General features: G+C 42.9%; 1 protein-coding gene across 2 annotated transcripts in view; it reads left to right on the plus strand.

The window, feature by feature from the left end:
* LOC110971645 (Golgi apparatus protein 1-like) overlaps window positions 1-20,851 on the plus strand; it is a 48,788-nt gene extending 27,937 nt beyond the window's left edge. For both annotated transcript variants that reach the window (XM_051939333.1, XM_051939335.1), the window contains 14 exons: window positions 805-891; window positions 1,012-1,074; window positions 1,473-1,586; window positions 3,571-3,659; window positions 3,768-3,885; window positions 4,100-4,192; window positions 4,282-4,419; window positions 4,898-5,021; window positions 5,098-5,240; window positions 5,416-5,517; window positions 14,420-14,527; window positions 15,284-15,404; window positions 15,538-15,644; window positions 16,991-20,851. In XM_051939333.1, the coding sequence (XP_051795293.1) occupies window positions 805-891; window positions 1,012-1,074; window positions 1,473-1,586; window positions 3,571-3,659; window positions 3,768-3,885; window positions 4,100-4,192; window positions 4,282-4,419; window positions 4,898-5,021; window positions 5,098-5,240; window positions 5,416-5,517; window positions 14,420-14,527; window positions 15,284-15,404; window positions 15,538-15,644; window positions 16,991-17,158 (1,575 nt within the window). In that variant the 3' untranslated portion in view covers window positions 17,159-20,851. The remainder of the gene's footprint in view (window positions 1-804; window positions 892-1,011; window positions 1,075-1,472; window positions 1,587-3,570; window positions 3,660-3,767; window positions 3,886-4,099; window positions 4,193-4,281; window positions 4,420-4,897; window positions 5,022-5,097; window positions 5,241-5,415; window positions 5,518-14,419; window positions 14,528-15,283; window positions 15,405-15,537; window positions 15,645-16,990) is intronic.
* Window positions 20,852-27,928: the final 7,077 nt, after the last annotated feature.

The following is a 27,928-nucleotide window of genomic DNA, read 5'->3' on the forward strand; positions in this document are numbered from 1 at the left end:
TCCAACCCACAGTCAGATGACAAAAAATCAGAGACCATTTGGCTGAACTGCAGGCTGGAGTGGAGTGAAAATAAATTTGCAAGATTGAGGGGAAAAGTCAACATTTTTGATTAATAAAATAAACACGGCATGGCTCAAAAACGGTAAACAGAGGAACGAGTTGCTGGACGATACATTCAGCATGGTGAAACATTTCTAGAGTTGATTTGCAGAGTAGCATGAAAAAGTCCTCCTTTGTAGAGGATCTAAAAGTGTAAATGGTAAAATATTTGTAGCATGTGGAGCCACACTAATAATAATGTTCATGAGTGGTTGAAAATATTTTTGCTAAATAAATAAATTCAACTGTTTTTGTCTTTAGTTTTGCTATAATGACATTTTACCTGCTCAGAAACCCTTTCTGCCTTTAGTTCTACTTCTATGGATGTTTCGTTCCTTAGAGGTGGAGGATTATTTATTACATACAACAGTGAGTAAAACAATGGAGCATGTAACACCCAGAGACATCTTGAGGTTCACAACAATATATTGATTTGATTTAGGAACCAACAGTAGCTCTTACAATTTACTTTGACGTATGTGAAGTTTCTAAGTTGCTGATAGTTTTGAGACTTGCATTGGTTTATTGAAAATCTTAGTTATGGTTCTCAAGCAACTAGTTTTATGTGGAAACGAGTCATAGAAGCCAAAGGCGCCACAGAAAAGAGACAATCAGAACTTCTTGTGCAAAATTATATTTGTAATAAAACAGAAACAACTTCCAGAACCTTCATGCTGTGTCTTTGCTGCTGTGTTTGATTCCAGGAGTTGGAGTGTCTGCAGGATCATCTGGAGGATCTGGTGTCGGCCTGCAGGGACGTGGTGGGAAACCTGACAGAGCTGGAGTCAGAGGTCACCAAAACTAAACAGAAAAACTGAAAAAGACCAGTTATCTCACTGGAAATATCACAGGAAAACCAGCAGGAGAAGCTGAGGTTTTAAAGTGATTCTTGTTTCTGTGTCGTTGTTTAGGACATCCAGATTGACGCTCTGCTCATCAGAGCCTGTGAACCCGTCATCCAGGCCCACTGCCATGTGAGCAAACACTTTTCCATAATGTACAGAGGCTGAACAAACACTTCAACACTTTATTTACCTTCAGGGACAAAACAGTAAATCCTGAATCCACACAGACTGACAGCTGCGGCTCATTCATGCTTACCAGAATGTAGAAACTATCATTTATCTTCTGATGCTTCGTAATTGCATAAATATTTGAATAACAGCATGTTTGAATGAAATCTGCAGTGACTGCTCTGGATAATTGAACATTAATTTAACATTTAATTCTCCAACATGTCAACAATTGAGTTTTCTATCATATAGATTTTGTGAAGGTCAGTGAAGCAGCACTGATTTGGGTTCTTGCTCATATTTTATTTACTTATGGAGCATGTAAATATTGATTTATTATTATGCTTATGTGTCTGCAGGATGTAGCCGATAACCAGATTGATACCGGTGATCTGATGGAGTGTTTGGTTCAGAATAAACACCAGAAGGAGATGAACGACAAGTGTGGAGTCGGTGTTACGCATTTCCAGCTGGTCAGTTATCAGGAAAACATCTGTTTCTCTCTTTGCCTTCCTATGAGTAAATTTCCCCCTAAGGTTGGCTTTTACACCTTAAAAAGTTAATGTTACCTATTTTGAGAGATACCAAGTCCATCCATCCATCCATCCATCCATCCATCCATCCATCCATCCATCGTCTTCCACTTATCTGGGCCGGGTTGCTCCAGACGTCTCTCCCTCCAGCAACACTTTCCAGCTCTTCCTTGGGGATCCCAAGGCATTCCCAGACCAGACAAGATACATAATCCCTCTGGGTCTGCTCCAGGATCTCCTCCCAGGTGGATGTGTTCGGAAAACCTCCAAAGGAAGCCTCCCCGTAGGCATCTGAATCAGATGTTCAAACCACCTCAACTGGCTCCTGAAGACATGAAGGAGCAGCAGCTCTACTCCGAGCTCCCTCCGGATGTCTGAGCTTCTCACCCTATCTCTAAGGCTGAGCACAGCCACCCTACGGTGGAAGCTCATTTCAGCTGCTTGTATCCGCGACCTTTTTCTTTCGGTCACTACCCAGAGCTCATGACCACAGGTGAGGGTTGGAACGTAGACGAACTGGTAAATTCTTTTTCACCATGACAGTTTGATACAACGCCCACATTACTGCCGACGCCGCACTAATCTGCCCGACCATCTCACACTCCATTTTCCCATCCCTCATGATCCAAATCCCGAAATACTTGAACTCCTTCGCTTGGGGAAGCAACCCCCCCCCCCCCCCCCAACCCAGAGGGATTTTGGCAGAGAACATGGCCTCGAACTTGGAGGTGCTGATCTGCATCTCCTTCTGCTTCACACTCAGCTGCAAACCGCTCCAGTGCATGCTGAAGGTCACGGTCTGAGAAAGGCAACAGAACCACATCATCTGCAAAAAGCAGACATGTGATCTTGAGGCCCCCAAAACGGACACCCTCCTCACCAAGGCTGTGCTTTGAGATCCTGTCCATGAACACCGCGAACAGGATCGGAGACAAGGAGCAGCCCTCCCAGAGTCCAACAGCCACCGGAAACGAGTCTGACTTTGTGCTGAGTATGTGGACACAGCTCTCACTTTGGTTGTACAGGGACCAAATGGTTTGTATCAGCGACCCCGGTGCCCCATACTCCCGCAGTGTCTCCCACTTGGTCCTTTCAGGGATGCGGTCGTAGGACTTCTCCAGATTCCACAAAACACACGTGGACTGACAGATCGAACTCCCATGACCCTCTCAGCAGCTCCGCAAGAGTAAAGAGCTGGTTCACTGTACCACAAGTGGGAGGGAGTCCGCATTGCTGCTCCTGAATCTGAGGTTCGACAATCGGTCGGAGCCTCCCTTCCAGCACCCCAGAGTAAACTTTCCCAGGGAGGCTGAGAAGTGTCATATCCCTGTAGTTGGAGCACACTCTCTGGTTCCCGTTTTTGAAAATGGGAACCACCACCCCGGTCTGCCACTCACAGATACTGTACCCGACGCCCACACAACGTTGTAGAGACATGTCAACCATGACAGTCCAACAATGTCCAGAGCCTTCAGCATCTCTTCCACACTTGGCGCCTTGTCACTGAGGAGCTTCTTAACTACCTTGGCAACCTCCACCACAGGTATGGACAAAGATTCCCCTGAGTTGTTAGGCTCTGCCTGCCCCGCAGAGGACGTGTTTAACAGGTTCAGGAGTTCCTCAGTGTTCTTTCCACTGCCCAACAATGTCCCCTGTATGGGTCAACAATACTCCCCCCGACTGTACACAGCCATAGAAGTACCTATTAGATCGCACATATAAAGATGTTTATAGTGAATTCTTGTTATGTATATTTTTGCAGCTGTGTTGGACAACCAGTGAAAAAATAAGTGTATGTAGAATTCAGTTCAGTCTGCAGGATGTACTGTGGATGGTGATGAATGAGATTCTACATTTAATACTCGCAGAAAGGAGTTGATGAATCATTTAAATGTTCATTTCTGTCTCTGTCCTCACCTTTCAGATTCAAATGAAGGATTTCAGGTTCTCCTACAAGTTCAAGATGGCCTGCAAGGAGGATGTTCTGCGTTTGTGTCCAAACATCAAGAAAAAGTGAGTTTAAATTCCAGGAAAACATCCAGAAAATCATAATTTTAATGTGAATGTGTCCAGTTGATTTAAACTGTCTCACTTCATTCTCATGTCTCCGTTTCACTGCAGGGTCGACGTCGTCATCTGTCTCAGCACCACGGTGAGGAACGATACGCTGCAGGAGGCCCGAGAACAGCGAGTTTCTCTCAAGTGTCGCAAACAGCTGCGAGTGGAGGAGCTGGAGATGGTAACAAAAACTAACACACACAAATACACACAAGTGACAAGAAACCTCCATAAAACAAGAAGCACCAATTCATTCTGACTACATCGTAATACATAATATGTCTCAAATGACTTCCCTGGTGAATCTTGTGGCCTCTTCGACACCATGAAACTTTGCTGCTACAGTTTTGTTAATAGAAAAACCAATATAATGTTTTTGTTTCCTCTCATCTCAGTCGGAGGATATTCGACTTGAACCGGAGCTTTATGATCCCTGTAAGTCTGACATCAGTCGTCTGTGTCCGAACGTGGCCTTTGGAAACGCTCAGGTAGGATTATGTGATATTATGTAAAGAGATTATGTTACGTAGAATCAAAAATTTAAGACTAATCCTTCTTTTCCTCCCTCCTTGTTCAGATGATCGAGTGTCTGAAGGAGCAGAAGAAGCAGCTCAGTCAGCGTTGCCACCAGAGGATCTTCAGACTGCAGGAAGTGGAGATGAGCGACCCGGAGCTGGACTACCAGCTGATGAGAGTCTGCAAGCAGATGATCAAGGTGACCGAGAGATGATAATCTGGACTTCACTGGATCGAAAAGCGCTGAATATTATCAGGGATACTGTTGTATCTCAAGTGAAAGTATTCATTTCAGATGGATGGATGGATAGCAGTATTTTCCTGGTTATTTTAACTGACTTAGATATAGAAAATGAATCTTGGAGGGCATGAGACGATGACTGAATCTGTTCTTGAAGGTCTTTCTCTCATTCCTAATTTTGATGGGGAATAATAGATAATGTTGCATCTTTTCAAGTTTAACCGACTGAGACAAATTGATGGAAAATCAATAGTTACAGAATCCAAAAACCAAAATTATTGAGAAACTCTGACTTTACCGGCATTATATTTTATAATTTTACCATGGTTTTAAGTAAAATATAAATCTGTAAAGTGAGTTTTCAGATGTCAGCAGCTGTTATGAACCAAGACGAGACTTGAAGTGATTTGACTGTTTATTCAATTTTCTCCTGCAGCGGTTCTGTACTGACGCAGACGCCAGAAACGTCCTTCAATGTCTGAAGCAGAACAAGAACAGCGAACTGATGGATCCAAAGTGTAAACAGATGATCACCAAGAGACAAATCACACAGAACACAGGTACACAAAGACAAAGAAACAAATACAGCTCAGTGTAAAGTCTGCAGCGTCCTTCATCCTCCTCTTCCTCCTCCAGACTACAGATTGAATCCGGTGCTGAGGAAAGCTTGTCGAGCCGACATCCCAAAGTTCTGTCAGTCTGTCCTGAACAAAGCGAGTGAGGACAGCGAGCTGGAGGGTCAAGTCATCGCCTGCCTCAAGCTGAAATACGCCGACCAGGTGAGACCACAACATACAGCAGGCTTCAAATTGTACAAAACTATCCAGTAAAGTTATTTTGGTTTACAATAATACATGTACTTATGTCTTTTAAGGCTGCTGGTCGGGAACTATGTAACACCCTGTTTATTATGGTTGTGTTAATTGTGTGTTTTCTGTCTGGGCTTTGGTTCAGAGGTTATCTCCAGACTGTGAGGACCAGATCAGAGTGATTCTGCAGGAGTCGGCACTCGACTACAGACTGGACCCTCAGCTGCAGATGCACTGCTCAGATGAGGTACAAATATTTCAGATTGTCTCACATTAATCTGCAGTTACAGAGTTCTGGACACACAAGGTTCACTGCTGCATGTGGAGAGTGAAGTCTGGCCTGTGTGGTCAGATTCCAGGAAAGCTTCTGTAGAACAAACTGCTAAAAACCTTAATTCTGCTGCTGCAGAAATGCTGCAGACCTTCGTGGCAGCGGTATTCCTGCTTGTCCGGGTTTGGGTTGCAGAGGCAGCAGACAAAACAGGTCATTCTAGACGTCCCTCCTCCTGGCAACACTTTCCAGCTGTTCCTGGGGGATCCTGAGGCGTTCCCAGGCCAGATGAGATACATAACACCTCTGGGTCCACCCCAGGGTCTCCTCCCAGGCAGACATGCTTGGAGGCATTTGTGCCAAATGCCCAAATCCCTCAACTGGCTCCTTTCGACACAAAGGAGCAGCGGCTCAACTCCAAGCTCCCTCTAGATGTTTGAGCTTCTCACCCTATCGCTAAGGCTGAGCCCAGCCACCCTCTGGAGGCAGCTCACTTCAGCTTCTTGTACCCACGATATAATTTTTTTGGTCATTTCCCAGAACTCATAGTTGAGGGTTGGAATGTAGATGGACTGACAAATCGAGAGCTTTGCCTTGCGACTCAGTTCCCTCTTTACCACGACGGTCCAGTATAACGCCCGCATTACTGCTGACGCCACACCAAGCAGCCGGTCCATCTCAGGCTCCATTTTCCCATCACTTGTGAATAAAATTCCGAGATACTTAAACTCCTCCGCATGGGAAAGCAACTCTTCTCCAAACCTGGAGGGAACACTCCACCAGTTGCTAGCAGAGAACCATGGCCTCAGACTGGGAGGTGCTGATACACATCCCTGCTGCTTCACACTCGGCTGCAAACCGCTCCAGTGTGTGTTGAAGGTCATGGTCTGATGAAGCCAACAGAATCACATCATCTGCAAAAAACAGAGATCTGAGGTCGTCAAACCAGACACCCTCCTCACCCCGGCTACATCTATGACCGCCACAAACAAGATCGGTGTTACGATCCAACCTCTAGGGGGTGCCTGGATGTAACAAAAATAACCAGAATGTTTTTGGTTTAGGTGAAGGGATTTATTGCTTAGTGGCAAAGGAACATAAAAGTGACAACAATGAACACAAGACTGGTGAGTGTTGCTAAATCAAAGAACAGAATATAACAAAACGAAGGCTAACGGAGTTCCCAAACCTATCTAAACCCAAAACAAAACAACTGAACTCAAAACTACAACAGCAACACCCACCACCAGTAACAAAAACTAATACTAAGTGTGCAAAACGAGCTAAACAAAACTGGTGCCTCACACTCACACATTTGACCACACAGGTCACAAACACACATTGATCACACGGGTAACAAAGACTCAAAACTCGAATGGCTTCTTCACTAAACCCACACTGTCTGTAGCACTCACCATGAGTATCTACAGACCAAAGTGGTCTGCGGTACCCACCAACCCAACCACATGTACCTAAAGACCAGAACTCATCAAAATGCAAACCAATGATCACTCACAGAGGCACCAGGGTGGATGGAGTCTACGTTGAACAGCTGATCGGAGCCCCTCTTTCAGCACCTTAGAGTAAACATTACCAGGGAGGGTGACAAGAGTAATACCAATGTAGCTGGCACATACTCTCCGGTCCCCCTTTTTGAAAATGGGAACCACCACACCGGTCTGCCACTCTGCAGGCACTACCCGCTGTCCACACAGTACTGTAGAGACATGTCAGCCAAGACAGTCCAATGTCCAGAGCTTTCAGCATCTCGGGATGAATCTCATCTATACCTGTCACTTTGCCACCAAGGAGCTTCTTAACTACCTCGTCAACCTCTGCCATAGATGGGGATGAAGATTATCCTGAGTCTTCAGGCTCTGCCTCCCCCACAGAGGACATGTTTACCAGTTTCAGGAACTCCTCGAAGTGCTAATTCCATCGCTCGACAGTGTTCCCAACAGTTCCCCCTCTGAACTGTACACAGCCTGAGCAAAACCCTGCCTTCCCGAGGTGTCAGACTGTTTGCCAGAACTTCCACGAGACAATGGAAAGTCTTTGTCTATAATCTCTCCAAACTCCTCCCACAGTTTTAGCTGTTTGGGTCTTAATCAGAATCAATTTTATTGTCATTGCGCACTTTCGTATACAACAAAATTACATTTGAGCCACCCTGCCAATGGCAGCTCAGGCTGCTGTGCTGTGCAGCACGCCACCTGTGTGCAGCGCGTCACCTTAATTGCAGAGTTTAAGCTTCTGCAACTGCTGCAGCTGCAGTCTTTTTGGCAGACTGATCGCCATCTGCTACTTCAGGAGAACCCCAGCGTTAGCTTGTTCTGACAAGCGTCCCCCTCAGCCTGACAACTTCTTTCACTGTCCTATAATAAAGCAAAGCTAAGGGTTCAAATCGGGCAGATCGTTCCTCCCAATCACCTGTTGGCATCCTTCTGTCTCGGAAGACAATAGAGAAGTGCGCCGGAAGTAGTCAGTCAGGTGGGATGGTGGCAGCGCCTGCTGTGACTGAGCAGGCCGATGCGGGAGCGACAGATCCTGTTGCAGTTGCTGCGGATGTATCCTCCGTCAGGCTCTCCCGATGCTGCTGCTAATGCTGCCCTTTGTCGTCTGCCTCTCTTTTCCTCCCACTGGTCATTCCTTCTCTTCTTACTCAGCTGCACGCTGCTCTTGACTTTGAGCCTCCAGGCATCGCGGTCTGCAGCTGAGGATTAAAGGTCGACGGGGTTGATGTTGCCGGATTTGATATCCCTTTTGCATACATCTTTGAATCTGAGGAGTGGTCTGCCAGTTGGTCTGCTGCCGGCAGTAAGCTCGCCATACAGGATGTCTTTGGGAATTCGGCCATCCTGCATGCGTACGACGTGCCCGAGCCAGTGTAAACGCCTTTGGGAGAGAAGGGCAAACATGCTTGGGAGATTTGCTTTGGCGAGCACATCTCTGCTTGGTACGCGGTCCTGCCATGTAATCCCCAAGATCTTTCTTAAATTGCGCAGGTGGAAGGCGTTTAGTCTGCGCTCTTGACACATGTACAGGGTCCATGTCTCACTACTATAGAGGAGAATACTAAGAACACAAGCCTGATACACCCTCATCTTGGTGTTGATGGTCAGTATGTCATTTCTCCACACCCTCTTTGTCAGGCGGGCCATAGCTGTTGCTGCTTTACCGATGCGGGTATTGAGCTCAGCGTCCAGTGAGAGATTGTTGGATATGATGGAGCCAAGGTAGGTGAAGTCTTCTACCACCTCCAGAGTGTGATCGCCAATGGATATGCAGGGGTTGCTGCTTGCATCTTAGCCCATGATGTTGGTTTTCTTGAGGCTTATTGTCAGTCCAAACTCATTGCATGCATGAGCAAGGCGATCGATGTGTCGCTGAAGGGCTTCCTCAGAATGGGCAGCTAGCGCGGCATCATCTGCAAACAACATCTCCCTTAGGAGGACCATGCGGACTTTGGTCTTGGCGCGCAGGCGGGCTAGATTGAAAAGGCTCCCATCACTCCTGGTGCGGATGTAGACACCGTCTTCTTGTCTTGTCTCTTGCAAGGCCGCAATGTCAATGTTGAGTCTCTTTAGCTCGCGGTTCATGATGGCTGTCTTTCTCGCGTCATCAACTCGATGTGGGTCGTTGGAAAGGCCGGGACACATGGTCCTAACATTCCATGTTGCCAGTCTCAGCGCTGGCAGCTTGGTTTTAGCAGGTGCACAGTTTATGATCTGCTCTTCGGAGTTTGTCCTAGCCCCAAGCACCCGATGAAGCAAGCAGACCGTGACGGGTCAGCATCGGCTGCCCGGCTTGAGGCGGGCGATGGCTGACTAGTCGGGACTTTGATGATCCCTCCCACCGTCGGAGACAACCCGTAGCATCCAAACTTACACCAATACGCTCTAGACTTATAACTCGTAACTGCTGTCTCCCGTGTTGTTTCTGTCGCTGGAGCAGCGGCACTGAAGTGACCTCTCCAGGGCGCAAGCCTGGGCAAAGTGTATGGAGATCTTGGTCTGCCCAGTCCTCAAGACCCCCCTCTCGGCCTCGCTGATGTGTTCCAAAGGAAAGCAGAGCAGTACGTTTGGCACCAGGTTGGCTGCAGGAGTTGCCGGAGTCAGTTAGCTCTGCACGCTGATCCGCCTTCGGGGCTCCACTCCTGATTTGGTAGGTTTACCCCCTTACACTTGGCCGTTGGATCGTTGATCTCATCTGCCCCCTAGCCATTGACTACTTATAGCAGTTCCTCCGCCTAGCTTAGTGATGCAGTGTGTAGCGATATTGCCTTATTAAACGGTAATTTAATAAGTATGCACTCGTTGATTGTAGTTTTATTAATCGGGGCACCACCCGGAGTTTAATCTACCGGGAAATTATTAATCAATCTTAATAAAAATATTATTAATGGATTGAAAATTTTGATTAGTTAGTCAGTCTAATATCTGAATGTCGAGAATCCTCGAAAAACATTGACCCCAGTCAACACATATAAACGCAAAAGAGACTGTAATTGTGGTTTAAATGAAAGATATTTATTGACTAAAACTAATAACAAAACAGTGATTAATACAGTAATAAGTATAATAGGTGTGTGTGTGTGTGTGTGGGTGTAGGTGATTATAGATGTGTGTGTGTGTGTGTGTGTGTGTGTGTGTGTGTGTGTGTGTGTGTGTGTGTGTGTGTGTGTGTGTGTGTGTGTGTGTGTGTGTGAGTGTGTGTGTTAATTATTCAGATTTGCATTTCTAACTAGGATTATGGACTGAGTAATCAGACCGCTGACGGTATGACGAGATGATTAATAATTTGGAAAATGAACGACTGATAAGTGACTAAACGGAGCTATTAAAAGAGGACTTTGGAAGCTATTTAAGGAAGATTTCAAGCTATTTTGAGACGTCAACCCAATAATTCAGATCACACCCATGCGTTTGCTGGCTTACTTTGTCGAAGAATGGGTCGCTCAGAGGTTCCGGCTGGGACTGCGTTGCGTCTTGAACGGACCGACTCTACGGGTCGGCAGATTCTCCGGCCGTGAAGTCTGTCGCTATGGCAACGTCTTGGTGTCCTGCCTGCTGATGCTTTTGAGCGCCTCTGGTTCGGTTCGGGCCAGCTGGGTGGATCTCAGCAGATGGTGGAGAGAACGCAGGAATCGTTCGTCTTTCTCTGGGGTTGACTTGACCGAAAAATAGCTTGATAAACAAAACAAAACCGCAGGCTCTTGTCTATCTCTGCCGGTAATTTTGGCTGTAGAGTAGATAGGTAAAGAAGCCTCTAAAAAAACTGTCGGAGCCGTGAAACGGAATCGAAATAATTCTTGATTAAAAATAATTGTCGTCAAACAAAAATTGACTTGATTTGTTTAAGTAGTGAGCGAAGATATCTATTCTTTGATTAAAAGGAAAAATTGATTAAGAGTCGTGGTTAACAGAGGACCGCTCGGTCACCAGGATGAGCTTAGAATAAAGAGAACAAAAGAAAAGTGAAGGCGCCAAAGGAAAAAAACAGAAGAATCGCTCGGACGTAGGTTCTAGTTAAACGAGTTAGTAAGAAGAATAATGAGCAACGTAAAATGGCTGGTTTTAAAGATTTTCTCTGAGAAGGGGCGGAGGGCTGTCGGCTGAGGCGCGCCTCCCACTTTGGCTCAGAGAGGAGAGACGAAACCGGATCAAATAATGATTAAAAATATTAAAACGCGCAAAAAGAACGATCTGTTTACTCCTCCATGGTCCTTACAATATAATTTAAACAATCAAAGATAAAATAAACTGATTATACAAGCTTGTCTAAGAATATGTGAGTTCTAGTTTCTATTTTATATGTTCGTGTGCATTCTAATGGTTATTATATGTATCACAGGGAAGACATGGTAACATACGTTCATACAAGGCAGAATAAAACAGTTTTCACTTCTTTGAAACCTGGATAAAGCAAAGTTTTTATAGTTAATACCGTGAGAACCTCGATAATGTCATGGCCTTCCGACGTCAATAGGGGGCAATGTTGAGCTGTGGAAGCAAAATATACTGTTCATGAGCAACACAATAGGTTTGATAACTTTCGATCTAAACCAGCTAGAAAAACGGGAGTTGGTTCAAAATGCATGTTGACATCTCACTATATCTTTTGTAAACACATAATAACAAAAATACATTTCTGAATATGAGTTTTAGAAGTTCTGTGGCTGAGCAAAGGAGAAAGTCTCTGCTAGCCTTTCAGAGGTGAGAAGCAGGTCATTAGAATATTTATGATCCTGCTTATCTGATGGCAGACCGGGAGAGCAGCAGAGGTCCAGCTGCGAGGACATTTAGTTCATCAAAGCACTTTCCAGAGTTGCAAACAACAGTTCCTTAAGAAGGTGTGAAAGTTCTGTCGGTGTGGACCACAAACATTTAAAGCTGCTGTCCAGAGTTTGAATCGCAGCGTCTCCCAGAACACTGGTGGTCCCACCCTCCCTCCCTCTGATTTTGCCCCTTTATTTGTGCACGCGCGCAGTACATGAGAGAAGTGCCCGGAGTGCTGCAGCATCTCGCCTGTTTTGCTGTTTTCCCCTCTTCTACATTTAGTACATTTAGTAAATAATAAAGGAATTACGTTAGAATGCTGTATTGAGTCTAACTTGTCCTAATACCAAAATAACATGAATCTGCTAGGACGAACGAGTAAAGTTTCAATATGTGATTACACTCGTGTATCCCTCTCAATGACGTTGTTTATCAAACTTAGTGCATTTACGCATGTATATGTGTTACATTGTTTATTTATTTCTATCTAGGGTTCAGAATTGCATGACTCCTCTGATGAAGAGTATGTCCCAGACGCCCCAACATCTTCCTCCAGAGGTCGGGCATCTAAACGAAGCCGTCAGGCGGGCTATGGAGGCCGTGGTCGGGGAGCGAGGCGAGCACCCCGACCACGGCATCTAAACGAAGCCGTCAGGCGGGCTATGGAGGGCCGTGGTCGGGGAGCGAGGCGAGCACCCCGACCACGGCATCTAAACGAAGCCGTCAGGCGGGCTATGGAGGCCGTGGTCGGGGAGCGACGCGAGCACCCCGAGCCAAAAAACGTCCTGCAGTCTCTTGGCCTGACAAGCCGTGGGATTGGTAACTTTTCTGGAAGTTGCTGATCCCTGATGCTCTCTCCTCCACAAGCAAAACAAATGTGCGCGCGGTTGCGTAGTGCGTAGCTCGCCCACCTCTGCATGGGCTTGCTTGCTGTGCGCGTAACCGTTGATTGACAGCATGACAAAGCTGAAGCTCGAACTTGATTGGTCGGCAGCAACTGGCGCTTTTTGGAATAACATGGGGGTCTATGAGAGGAAGGCGGAGCTCAGGAATAAATTCTCATATCGCGTTATACTAACTTTATATTATAGTATCGAACTAGACTAACACATTTAAGCTTTGTTAAAAAATGATACATAGATTGAAAACAAACGGAAACTCCGGACAGCAGCTTTAAATGGTAATTAAACTTAAAGGTGTTAGCAGTTCTCTGCAAAAAGGGTCTGTATGTGAAGTTAAAAATACATGAAAGCATACATGTCCCAATTCAATACAGAAATAGTGATAGCCTGCAAAAAGGAGTCTCTTAAGCAATGTCAGAGGTCGTCATAAACATGAATCAGGGGTGTCCTGGTGAATGGTACAGATGTCTCTGAATCGCATCTGGGATGATACAGGGCTCTCTTTGGTCATAAAAAAAGCACTTTGGGCTCTTAGTCTTGTTTGTTTAAGCTTTCTGAGAGGAGAGAGTTTGTTGTTATCTGAGGAGGGGACTTCCTGTGGAATGTTCTGGTCACTTAAACCTGGATCTCACTACAAGTGTAAACACCACCCCCTCACGTGGTTTAGCCCGCCAGCTGAAGCGGTGTACCGGGGTGTGACGCTTGGAGTCAACACGTGAGAGATTAGGAGATGGATAGGGACCAGTGGCGCTCGCCTGCCCTACCAGGTAGGGCCCAGCATGCCGAACTGCCAAAGGTACTACCCCTACCCAGAGCCCCCTACACTCCCAATCACCTCTTTCCAGATTTCTTCATCATTGCCCATGTGAGTGTTAAAAGTCGCCTGGGAGAACCATGGAGTTCCAATATGGCACCCCTTCCAGAACACCACTCAGAGACTCCAAATAGACTGAATACTATGAACGTATGTTTGGTGCATAGGCACAAACAGCAGATTTTCCCCTCTGTGACACGCAGCAGCAGAGAGACGACCTTCTCCCTTCTCGTTCTCTCAGGAGAACTCCAGCAAGAGGGTGCTCAGCTGGAGACTCATGACCAGAGCCCAGAACTCAGTCCAACTGAGAATTTGTGGCTAGACTTGACTCAGTCTTCAAATTTTCCAAGTCTGAATTAAATCAGCATCTATGGGACGTGCTGGAAAAACCACAGGACAGGACGTACACCGAAGCAGGCAGATGGTTCTAATGTCGATTCTTCTTACTTAAAGGTAAAGAAAACATAACCAGACAGGCTGTCATAGCAGAGAACAAAACCTCATCAACTCTCCAGCCTTATTCTTTAGGAAACCCATCAGTTGTAACTCACTACTATTCAGTCTGTTAAAATGTTTAAAGCTGCCAAATATCTCCCACCTCACAGATTAGAAAATAGTTTATCCATGTACAGTTTGAACAGCCTGTTTCTAGGATTAACAGAAAACGACATGGTAAAGATTCTACAGAACAGTTCTGCCGTCAGAATGTGGTTTTATCACATCTGTTGGCAGCAGTTAAATCAACAGTGTGCTCGTGTCCTGTCGTATAGACACCTTCATGAGCTGCACAACTGACACAACAAATGCTGTTCTTGGATCTGTGACTGTCTGCATCAAATATCCTCAGTTTTTATTTCCCTTGCTGTTGTTCATTTCTCCTGCAGATCTCCAGATTGTGTGCTGAGGAGGCGGCGGCTCAGGAGCAGACCGGTCAGGTGGAGGAGTGTCTGAAAGTCAACCTGCTGAAAATCAAACAGGAGAGCTGTAAAAAGGTAGCCTAGCCAGCTAGACCCATGTTTCTGAAGGCACAAGGGTCTAGGCACGCTCGACAGGGAGGGAGGCGGGCTAAAAGGTTGTCTATCAAATCACTCTGCAGCAATTGGGTAGGTATACAACCAATCAGCGCAACGAATAGGCTCCTAGAGCGCCGGAAATCAGAGGATGCGGCAGTTTGGTGAAGCCTTATTTATACAGTCAATGGGTGAAGCTCAAGTATATTACAGACATGTTAACAGAAAGATTATTCAGAGTCGGTGCTAATGGAGCTCAATGACTGTTGTCGTTTTTGTTGTTGACCCTGACAGAGAATTAAATTTGTTGCCGTGGGTTGTCTAGCGTGGCTAGGCTAGTAAAAAGGTACATTTATGTCACTGTGTCCTGGTTGTTAGAATATTTTAAAGGCCAAAAATATTACTGAATAAGATTTCATCTTCATACACTGAAAATTTGTAGACAAAATGTGATTGAAAAAATGGGATTTGAGCTTCAGTAGGTGCTTAAACTGAGCCATCTTCTTGTAAATAATCCACATCAGTAGTTTAAGATGAGGTTGTTGCATCTGTTAATTGTGACTTTTAACAAACAGAAAACAGTTGAACCCTTTAACTGTGGTTCTGTAATGTTTACATGAAAAGCCAGAAATACTTTGAGCTGAAAACAGCAGCTGCAGAAAGCAAGAGTCAAATGAAAGCTCAGTAAAACGTAGAATGTGATATGAAACTGAGCTGTTTGTTTGTTGTTGTTTGCAGGAAGTCCTGAACATGCTGAAGGAGAGTAAGGCGGACATCTTTGTGGACCCGGTCCTCCACACAGCCTGCGCTCTGGACATCAAACACCACTGTGCCGCCATCCCGCCTGGCAAAGGACGCCGTGAGTGTTTTTGAGTCTAACTCCAGTGAACTCACTAACCTCTAACTGCACACTTAGTTTGTTCACAGATTGGAGTTTGGAAGCCTTTCAGTGATGTTCTTCAGTGTCTTTGTTGGTCCTTCTCGCCCTGCAGAGATGTCGTGTCTGATGGAGGCGTTACAGGACAAGAGAGTTCGTCTGCAGCCTGAGTGTAAGAAAAGACTTCAAGACCGAATCGACATGTGGAGCTACGCTGCGAAGGTAAACGGCAAAAGATGTTCTCACCTGTAGTGCCTCTAAAAAATATTCTTTCCCTTACAAAAACTGCTAATGGAGTTTGAGCTAAGAGTTTGTGGCTGGATGTAAAAAGAGCTCACAATCCCTGTGTAAGAATTTAAGTGGTTTTGCAAATAAGAATGAAGGAAAACTGCAGCGTCCAGATTTACCTTTTGTTGGAAATGCGCTCTGCTAAATACTGACTTCATTAGGATGAAAACTTAAGCAATCATTGTATTTGTTAATAACTGAAATTACTTTGTAGAATTCTGTTTTCACTTTGAGGTGAATTCTTGTTAAAAAAAGTCCAAACAAATTGACTGTGATTCAGTGTTGAAAGGCAGTAAAAGAGGAAATATTCTAAGGGATGAATACATTTCATGGACACGCTATAAACTTCATTTTTTATTCTACGAACAGAGTCGTACTTCCATCAAACATCCAGTGTCGGGTAACACCAGAATCCCTCACGTCTAAAGACACCCCTCTGGACATGTACACACATGGACAAAATTGTTGGTACCCCTCAGTTAATGAAAGAAAAACCCACAATGGTCACAGAAATATTCTGAATCCGACAAAAGTAATGGTAAATAAAAATTCTAGGAAAATTTACTGATGAAAATCAGACGTTGCTTTTGAACTGTGGTTTAACAGAATTATTTTAAAAAACAAACTCATGAAACAGGCCTGAACAAAAATGACGGTACCCCTAGAAACGACTGAAAATAATGTGACCATGTTCAATCAAGGTGTGTCCTCTAATTAGCACCACACGTGTCTACAAACTTGTAGTCAGTCAGTCGGCCTGTTTACAGGGTGAAAAGTAGTCACTGTGCTTTAACAAGACGCAATATGACTTCTCTTTGGGAGTGAATGGCATGACTCCACCTGAAAACAGAACAAAAATAAAACACTAAATATAAAATCTTGATCTGTTTCTGTACATTCTGTGAATATTTGAAGTTATTTCGACACGAATTGCCAAAATTATTGGTCTGCGAAATGATGTAAAAATTTTTTGGGACACCCTGTGGAATAAAACGCTCAGGTTGTAAAAGCAGTGCAACATCTTCTGTTATCTTCTTGTAAAATGACTCATACATGCATGAAAGTCGTTGGTATTCATGACTTTTCAGACGAACTGATCGATATCGTGATGCACATAGCGGTTTTGTTTACATCTTTGCCGGAGTTCTGGCTTATGGCGAAAATCAACTTACACTGATCTGTAGTAACGGAGCTATGACAGAAGTCGAGGACCCCTTGTACATCCTATTGGATAAACCGCTGCCTTTACATGAATGTTAACCCCTCTGTGTGTCCTGTAGGTGGCGCCGGCGGAGGGCTTCTCGGACCTGGCCGTCCAGGTGATGACGTCGCCCTCCAAGAACTACATCCTGTTCATGATCGCACTGAGCGTGTGCGTGCTCTTCCTGGTGGGGCTGCTGTGCGGTCGCATCACCAAGCGAGTGACCAGAGAGCTGAAGGATCGGTAGAAGAGCCGAGAGCTCTCTTCAGAAAGGACTGACTCCTTCCCCACCTTCCTCCTCCTCCTCCTCCTCCTCCTCCTCTTCCTCCTCCTGCAGATCTGTAACCAGCCAGCCTGCACAGTGCCAACACATCTGGATCTCTCCTCTGTTCAACAGCAAATCCTCTCCGTTTGAGCGTCTCTAAACTCACTGAGGTGCCGATCGTCCCATTTCCCCCCCAACAAATCTGCTTTCGCTGAGGATGTTTGAGGTCGGATGTGAGGTCGTGTTTTCCGTTTCTAAATAAGCGCTGTTCTTGATGTGACTGAGGGCTGCTGCTTCTGAGGTTCGGATTGCTTTCCACTCGTTCAGCCCTGATGCTTTTTTTGTGATATTTGACTGAGACTGGAGCATGTAGAGCAACGAAAAGTGACAGCAGCTGCCTGAATCGCACACGGAAATCTTGAGGCAAACTTTTCTTTGGTTGAACTCTGAGATGTTCCTGTTGCTTTGAGACGTTTTCTCATCCATCGTGAAGCTCCATTCTCTCCACAGGTACGACCAGTTCAGACCCACTTCGCTTGTTACTGACTGAAAATGAAGGTCAGGCTGGTCTCCGTTAACAGGGATGTTGTGTGTGCATTTCTTTGTTGTTGTCGTCGTTTTTTTTTTTTTAAACATTCAAATGCTAATTTCATTGCACTTTTTTTTAAACTTTTCTGCCTTATTTATTGATTAATAACTGATTCTGATGAAGTTCTAATTTGTTTTGAGCCTGCTTGTATCAACCCGTCACCCCTCTGCGTTTACTGAACCACAACCTGCAACATAACACACAACAACCTCATGTTAGAACAGGTTTCATGCATAGGAAGTCCTTTTTTTGTTTAAATGTCTGATAAATTATCGATCAATAACATGATAGAAAACACTTTTAAACCTGAACTGAGCTGCTGATCTGTTGAAATGTTTCCCGTCAGGCCTCGTTTCGTTGCTGGTCTTCGGTGTTTACACTTCCTTTAAAATGATATATATATACGCTCAAAATGACTTGCATGCAGTGGCCTTTTTTGGTGGAAAACAACTAATTAAACAATTACACATTTTCCACAGAGTTTAATTCAACCAGACACACACCTGATCTCCCTGCTTCTTTTATTTCTGGTCATCCTCTCAGAAAACTGTGTGGAGAACACACACAGGAAGCACGCACAATCATCTTTGTGGTTTAAAATTCTTTTTCAAAAGGCAGATTTTCAGATCCATGCTGTAAAAAAATGATCTACTTTGTGATTCAAACCGTAGTTTTAAAACTCTGCTGTCAGGCACTGACCTTATTTTGAATTATAGTGATCAATACCAGCAGCAGCTGAGAATTCTCATCACTTCAAATTTACTCGACCATGAAAAGCACATTTCTTTTTGCTGCCAGCAGGTGGAGCTGTTGATGCATGAAAAACGTCAGACATGAATGATAACGGTCTGAAATTAGCACATACAAGCCAGAAAACGTTTTACACAGGGCCGGTAAAACCAATAATATTAATATTAAGTGACGAACACACTGAGATACAGAGTACTAGTGAGTGTTACAGGTGTTATTAGTTGATTTTTGTAACTTTAAACAGAGCCAGATCAGCAGTTTCTCCAACCTGCAGCTTTTATGCTATACTAAGTGAGTCACAGTGTGATTTGTATTTGATTTGTTGGCATCACAACCTCTGCATTAAATAAAAGTGGAGGTTTTCTTGCAAGGCAGTCGATGAAACAACTAGAAACAGATGCAAGAATTACAACACAAACTAAGAGATTTAAAGGGATGACAGAACAGCCAAAGATGCAAGTAGAGCTGCAAGGATTCATCACTTTGTCGTCAAGTGTTAAATCTAATGTCATTTTCTGATTCGAACTTGTAGAAATTAAGTGTTTCTTTCTTCCTCTATGAGAGAAAACTGAAAATCTTTGGGTTGTTCACAAATTAAAACATTAAAGAGAATTTATTTTGCACTGATTGAGACTTTTCACAGTTTTTCTGACATTATAAAGACCAAACAACAAATTAAAATAATTAAAATAATAAATGAATTAATCTACAATGAAAATCAACATTACTTGCAGCCCAAGACCCAAGATGACAGTGATGCTAAATAACTGTAGCTGTAAAAGTAGACGGAAAATGACTAGAAGATGTTAAACAACCATAGACACAAAATGCCAAAAAGGAGATGCAAAACATCAACAAAGATATGCAAAACTATTACAAACGAAAACAAAATGAAATGGGGATAAAGAAACACAAAACAGCTAGAAATTATCCGAAACTACAAATACCTAAAAGGTGAAAGAGAATTACAACTAAGACATGTATAATAGCTACACAGTGATGCAAAATTGCTAAAAAGAAATGCTAAACAACCATAGAGATGCAAAATACGTGAAAGAAGATGTAGAAGAACTACAGAGACAACAAAGCTACAAAGAAACGCTTGAAATCCAAAAAGGATGTGAAAAACAACTACAAACTGATGCAAAATAAGTAAAAACAAAAGCTAAACAACCAGAAACGTGACATTTAAAAAAAAAAACACATAAAAAGACCACAAAGAAACACAAAACATCTGAAAGTGGATGCAAAACAGACACAAACCCTCAAGATAACTAAAAAGACATGTAAAACAACTAGAAAGAGACACATAACAGCTACAAAATGAAGCAAAATTTGTTAAATCAACTGTCAAACAACTTCAGAGATGCTAGATAACTGAGATGAAATGTAAAGTGACTACTGAGAGACAGAAAACAGCCACAAAGTGATGCAACATTACTAAAACCTGACGTTAAACAATCACAGAGACACTAAATAACTAAAAGGAAATGTAAAAAGTGGTGCAAAAGGACAAAGTCATCTGGTGTTTCATGCTGGAGGTGTTGCTGTGTTTACATGTCTGCATCCTGGAACCTGTTGCTTCACAACAAAGCCCAAAAATAAAAGTTTGTCATCTCGCATCTGGACAGAACTCCTGCTACAACTATCATTTTTGGCATTTCTGTTTTCATACAAATGAAACAAACAAGATTTAACATGTTATTAATTCAAAACCACGACCCTTTGCTCAGTATTTCCACACATTTAAACCATAAACGTATTATTGCTTTGCAGAAAGATGTAACTAAAACAAGATGAACAATTTATAACATTTTGTTTTTTTCCCCAAATAACTAATATTTAATCTTGCACTTTAATTAACGGACATCACATCTGCAGAGCCTCATTTATTAATTTCAATATTTCTCAACGGTAACCTGAAGTTATTTTAACAAATGTTTTGCTGCTGTGAGTGATAAAAGAGCAAACAGGAGAATAACGGGCAGCAGATATACGTTTTCTGCTCGACTTGAAAAACACTAACCACATTCTAAGAGGAAAAAGGAAAACATCCTGGAAAAGCAGTCGGATAGAAACCAACATCTCGCTGCTTTGAGCTTTTCTAAATTATCTTTTTGTTTCTGTCAGATGTTGAATGAAAGATATGGAAACATCTATCATAACGAGTTTTGTACGCAAGTCTCTACGTGTAGAAACTTTATCGGTGTGCAGTTTTGTTCTTTTTAGAATATGCCATGTAATATGAAGATGTAACAGATTTATCATTGTGAAATTTGATTTTGCTGTACAGATAAAATTTGTCAATTTATTAAAAATGTCTGCAGATTTTCATATCTTCGCCTCAGGCTGAGTCCATTTTAATACTAAATATAAAATTTTGAGCTGGTATGGTGACTTTAAACTCCTTTTGGGAGTTGTTCCCATTTATTGCTTTTTAAATCCATCATCTGGGATCAGTGGCGCCCCTGTGATCTGATTGGCCACCCTGTGTGCCCCCCCCAAAAAAAATTTTCGCTTGAAATTTACATTACCGATACTCCGATTTCCAACGCTCCTGAATGCAACTTCGTTGTCCGACTGCACCTGAATGCACCAATGACGTTAGTTTGATCTTTTGATTGTATTTCATTTGGATTTGAAGAAGTTTTGAAGACGTTTCCTGATGCTGGAGGAGAAGACGAGCAGCTTTGTACCTTTGCGGTAAGAAGACTGTGGCCATTTCTCAGTACATAACTGTCTGTACCTGGTTCTGACGTACTCATGAAACCTCATCATCAAGACTGCATCGGACCGGACTAGTGAGTATAGATATGAATCAGTAGATAGATATATATCTGTGGCTGCAGCTCCCAGTGGACAGGAGGGTTTTATTAGAGGAAGTCAGACACAGTCACACAGAGAAACAATAGAGCTCACACTGAAACAGAGCTACAGCTCTGTGTCTTGGAATGGATTTATTTTCAAAGCTACAGGTGTGATATAATATGTGTAATAATCCGTGCCAGAGCAGACCTCATTAGCACTTCCGCTAGGTTGGCTAACTTCCAGTCACTCCATGGATGCTGTTGTCGGTAATGTCATAGATATGAAGAGTAGATATGACATGCCCCACTGAGCGGCGTACCTACGGAGACACTAAGCTAGTGGGGGCAAAGTTTCAGTGTTTTCCATTGATGTCAATGGCACGAAAAATAAAACAAGAAGAATGCCGGCTCATTGTGCGGCATACAGTTTGCACACTACGTGGTACGATCAAGACAAGGAAACTTGGAATAACTTTCCACAGGTAAGAATAGTTTTGGGCTCGTTTTTCATGATTAAATCTTGTTGAGAGTCTATGACAGCTAACTAGTTAGCCACTAGCAAAACACTAACACTGGCTAACAGCTGGACAACCAAATATCAGACGACTATAGGAGTGTTTCACTGACGTCACACATCCGGGTCAGTAAGTAGCTCAACGCCATGTTGAGTGGCAAACTTTGTTGAGTCCATGGCTGTGTCCGAAATGGCATACTAACGTACTACTCATACTAAGTGTGACGTCAAAATAAGTATCTAGTGGGTTCACATTAGATAGTATGAAAAGATTGATTACGCAAGAAATACCCGGATGTATACTGTTTCCGGAAAATATTTAAGTATGCGCGGTGACCACACTAGTCATACTCAACCGCCCCATAATGCTTTGCGAGCTATCCACCGAAATGGAAGCCTCCGCGGGATCTGTGGCCGGACCGGGGCGATATAAATGTAAGTACCCAGTGTTTTTATTTTATTTTTTGTGGTTAAGTAGTCATCCTAATCACCCCACAGATTTGAGAAATAGGCGTTTTCTGACCAGCTTTTTAAATTTGTCAGACGCCTCACAACGTGCTACTGAATGCTAGCAGCTAGTTGCAACAGCTCGCTTTGCATACAGAACAAGTGCCACATTAATTATGCGACTGTTTGCTCGTCCTGATCTCACGAAGTTCCCTCAACTGTTGTCCTCATAAAAGCTGTTAATATTATGGTCAGTCGCCGAGCACATTTGCCGGACAGGATCTGCAAAGAACTCTTAAATATTATTATGTGGGTGGCTTTACCACTCGAGCGAACTGTTATGATGATCAAATAGAAGCAATTTCTTATACCACCTAACAATGCAACTAATGCTTATAATGTTGGACACGACTGTTATTTTTCTCAGGGACAGATGAGGACACAGATCGCCTCATTAAGTGGCGCGCTAAAAACGAGGACATGTTTACAGGGCGTCGTAACGCAGCCCAAAAAGGTTTTGAGTAAGTACTAAACTCGTGTCATACATTGTGTGCATGTGATTTTTTCCCACTCTGTTGTAAAATAATTCACAGATCATTGAGATAAGGCTTTTGGACAGTGTAAGGTCACAATCTTCTCTTCAGAGATAGTTGACTTCACTCATTAATAAATGCAAAGAATTTATTGTAACAAAGTCTGTTTTCCTATTTCAGTCCTGTCATGTGTAGAATGTTCATCAAGGACCACAACCTTGAGGGAAAGTTGGAGGCAGGGTGGGGTAAAAAAAAAAGAAAAGGGAAAACTTTTAACAAAAATGCAAGGTTAGTTAAACACACTTGGCCATAGTCATTCAGTTATCCACAGTATATCCTCTATGATCATTAACAAATAACCTCTGTGCTGTGTGGTAGGAACTGAAGGCACTGAGGACAGGGGTCAGCACAGAAGGAGGAGAGACAACTGCTGCCTCGTGGAAATGGTATCAGGTCATGGATGAGGTGATGGGGCAAAGGCCCAGTATAGCCCCACCAGTCCTCATCACCTCAGCCATGGCAGAACCTGTGGCAGCAGCTGTCTCTCCTCTGGAAGGCGACAGAAGGAAGAGATGGAGAGAGGCTGACATGTGGGAGTTTTTGAGTGACATGGAGGAGAGAGAGGAGGAAAGAGAAAGGAGAGGGAGGAGGAACAAGAGAGGAGAGCAGAGCAGAGAGAGAACAGAAGACGAGCAGAAGAGAGAGAAGAGAAGAGAAAGAGAGAGAGTGGAGAGAATGGATGGAGAGTCAGGCTGGGGAGGAGAGGAGAGAGAGAGAGGCGAGAGAGATGAAAAGCAGAGCAAGGGAGGAACGTTTGTTGAGCATTTTAGAATCGTTTTTAAAGAAATAATGTGTTGTTCATTTCTAGTTCGTTTTTGTAGTTCATGTTCTTTTGGTTCTGTTTATTAAAAAAATGTTTATCAAATCTTCTGTTTGGTTAATTTTTGAATATTATATACAGCATCTCAATGTAGGTATAGTTTCCAATTATGAGTTTACAGTTGCGATTACACATGAGCCAAAAAGAAAAATGTAGAAATAAGCAAACTATTTACAAAGAATGTGAGAAATTTAGAATGTGAGAAAACTATTTACATGTGTTGAACAGAGTTGCGTTTAACTATATTAACAATAATCATGTTCTTGCAGTTCATAGGCGGGGTGTTGTGGGGCAGACACTGCAGCGGCAAGACGGTTTCTGAGACCATCACCAGATTGCTGGACTGGCACAGGAACCTCAAAGTCCACTCCATCATCATTATCTTCCTCCACAACCTCTGGCTCTAAAATGTCTCCATTTCTCATGCAGAGGTTGTGGAGGAAAACGCAGGCAACGATGACCTACGGCACGAAGTCCACCTTCACCTCCAGGGCCTTCAGAAAGATGAATCGCCACCTGGTCTTCAGGACACCAAAAGCCCTTCCTGAGGTCACCTCCCTCAAAGTAAAGAGACAGCAGGGGAACATGGGGGTTTACTCTGCTGTATGGACCTCTCACACCAACCTGTAATATAGAAAACATGCCATCAAAAATGAGTTGTTTTTAATGATTTATTGAACTATTTATTGGTATTTGTGTATTTTTAAAAACTATTTATTGGTATTTGTGTATTTTTAAAAACTATTTATTGGTATTTGTGTGTTTTTTAAAACTATTTATTGGTATTTTTGTATGTTTTTAACTACTTGTTTTGAATGATAATATTTAAAGTATTTATTACATCTATATGAAATTATTCTTAAATTATTAAACTTTGCTATAAAATTAAAAAGTGGTTATGTGGCATAGCTATGGCATCATAGATAATATGAATTGTGAATGAGAAAACTTAACAAAAATGGACTTACCTCAACAGGGAAACCAAACTGTAAGTACAAATTAATCAAATGCCAGAGGCGACGGATGGCTTGTCTTCTGTCTGTGGGCAGTCAACTTTTCAGTTTGTTTTGTTGTGGAAATTATTTTGTTGAAATTGTATTTAATATTAATTATTATCAAGCGTAAAATCGACCTGAAGCCGGCATTCAGCTAAGAGTCAAGCCGAGATATTTGATAGCCTGGTGTACTTCTGGTTTTTGTTGTCGGCGGTTTGAAATGCATTATGGGAAACTTAGTAGTATACTACAGTGTGAACGGTTGGCATTCTAGTCATACTTATAGTAAGTAGTATACAGTATATACTCATTGAGTATGTAGTACGTTAATATGCCATTTCGGACACGGCCTCAGTTTCTCCTGCAGTGTTCTCCTCTAGAACGGCATTGTTTTCAGTGACTTCATTGAATTTTCTCTCTCCATTTTCTCCTTTTTTTGGCTCTCTCTATGACTCGTTGATAATCTTGCTTGCTACTTACTCCTACACTCTGCGCTGAACGTCACTCGCTTGGCGGTTTTAATTAAAGGCAAGTGGATGAACAAACCGCTCGCTCTCTGCTGCCACCCCATGGCCGGTGGTGTGTAAAGCGATCAGAGGGAGAGCAGGGCGCGGTCAGCCTGCGCCTAGAGTCCCTATATTATCAGAGTAGCGACAACTGGGGATTTGAAGCCATTTTGTTTCCATTCACTCAATATGGGAGGTGCACATTCACGAAAAGTAGCTATTTGTGTATTGTTTACTGATTTCAATACATGTTTTGGACAAAATATTTTACTGGCTTGTTTTGTATGGATGTCCAAGGTTGGATTATGGTCGTTTTTTGTGGAATATTTTCATCTGTGACTAGTTATGAGGATTCAAAGGTGAGTTGTGCTGTTTACGTTATTTGTTGGACAAATGTATTTATATTACCCGCTGTGGTAATCACATCTGAAAGTGGTTTATAACGGCGGATTCATGAGAATCTAAGCTTTCCATGGGTGTATAGTGTTTCTATCATCGAGTTTGCAGCTTCGGTCAATTTAGCAAAATACGTTTGCACATCTCAAGACGGCCCGAATACGGAAGTTTAACGGGTTACGGTATGCAACAGTCACCAGTAACACATCTCCATGCATGAAAATGGTCAAAGTCAAAATAACCACAACTACCTAAAATCACATCAAACTTTTCTGTCATTCACCCATACATCATAACATGAAAGTACATACATGGGACTAACCTGGCACAAAAATCATGATGAAGTCGGTTTCCATCCCACTCTCCGGACTTTATTTTCCCAGTTTCCTTCTTTCAGGATCACTGGGAAACCTAAACATATGGAATCCCTTCTCTGACCGATTTGTGCACCCAAAGGCACAACAGCCCGTCATTTTTCAGGGAATTTAGGAAGCGTTGGAAGACCTGGAATTACTCTCTACGGTGTAAACAACGTTAACAGGAAAACCCGGCGTTCATGAATAGGAAACAAAATGGCGCCCATAGATCATGTGACCAAAATTTTTTGGACCCGTCATGTCGATACTCTGATAATATAGGGACTCTACCTACGCCCTGCTGTCTCCTATCTCTTGTATTGAAGAGGAACACTATTAGTAATTGTAGACAATGTCGGACGTTTCTAATCTGACTTTTTATTACAAATTATACATTTTAGTAACTCTCCAAAGGCTCTATTATCCATTTTGCTTGTTAAAAACATAGGATATACACGTAAATGTAATTTTAAAAACGTTTTATTAAAGGAAGGGCTGTGACTCTACATGATATGAGACAGAGGGGGCGGCGCCCTAGCGCCCTCTATTGACCAGCCGCCCCTGCTGAGAGCTACCATGCGCCGCCATCTAAACTGTCAAACTGTACGGAATGACCGGCCAACCCGGAAGTGGCAAAAACTCCACCTCCGACAGGTTCTGGCTCCACAAAGCTCCATAGATCCCGAACTCTACACAGCAACAACCAGGAAAGACTGCTTTTCTACAGCTCAGGATGTTGTTTTAGTTAGTTTTCATGGTCAAACTCAGAGATAAGATGACCAATCTGAAAATAATTCAATACTGAATTTTCTATAAAATTTTAAAGTTCTGTTTGATTGACAGGTCGTCTGGACTCTCATTTACTGTAAACTATGCAATAACTTATTGCTTAATGCTCCTGTTGTTTTGTTGTTTTTTTAACAGAAGTGAGATGAAAGATTTAACATGTAAGAAAGGAAAGAAACGTGAGGGAGATTGATTTGTAAATTCCTTATGATACTGCCACCACAGTGCTTCACACCATGATGCTGCCATTAATCATTTTTACATCCAGTAGTAATGCAGCATTGGTGCCTTTTTAGTCTCCACTGTCTACAGTCTCTTTCACCCATTGTCTTTTTCTGTCTTGTCTCTAAGCCCCACTTGTCCTACTCCAAGGCAACAGCCCCTTTTAGAGAAAAAAGAATCTTTTTTCCTTTTATATGCTGACATTTTACGTTTGTAATATGCCTCCTGAACAGAGTGGAATTACATGTAGTGAATGATGCTAACTTGACCGAATGCTTAATTTCACCTTTAAAACTTAAGCTAGTAGTATTTGGACTGCAATGAGCCTTTAAAATCGGAAGTTGTGCACTTTATCCATCATCCATGGAGGTAGGTGGCGCTGTTTCAACCAGAGACGTGACTCTTTTTTTTAAAAGAACACATAAAAGACAAAGACACACAAAACTCCTAAAAATGGATGCAAAATAGCCAAACACTCAAATTAACTAAATGGAAAAAACAAAAACCACAAAGAGAAACAACACAAGCTACAAAATGATACAAATTTAGTTCAATCAAATGCCAAACAACCTCAGAGATGCTAGATAACAGATGAAACGCAAAGTGACTACAGAAAGACAGAAAACAGCCACAAAGTGATGCAACATTAATAAAACCTGATGTTAAACAACCACAGAGACACTGAATAGCTAAAACATGTTTTAAAAAAACAAAGTCATCTGGTGTTTCAGACTGGAGGTGTTGCCGTTTTTACATCTCTGCATCCCGGAACCTGTTTCATAACATAAAGCCCCAAATGATAGTTTGTAATCATGCATGTGGACACAGCTCCTGCTAAAACTATCATTTTGATATTTTTTGTTCACACATTCACACGTATGGACAATTTAGAGTTACCAATTAACCTGAGCATGTTTTTGGACTGTGGGAGGAAGTCGGAGTACCTGGAGAAAACCCACGCACACACAGGG

This window comes from Acanthochromis polyacanthus, chromosome 2, assembly GCF_021347895.1.
Source record: "Acanthochromis polyacanthus isolate Apoly-LR-REF ecotype Palm Island chromosome 2, KAUST_Apoly_ChrSc, whole genome shotgun sequence".
Lineage (NCBI taxonomy): Eukaryota > Metazoa > Chordata > Actinopteri > Pomacentridae > Acanthochromis > Acanthochromis polyacanthus.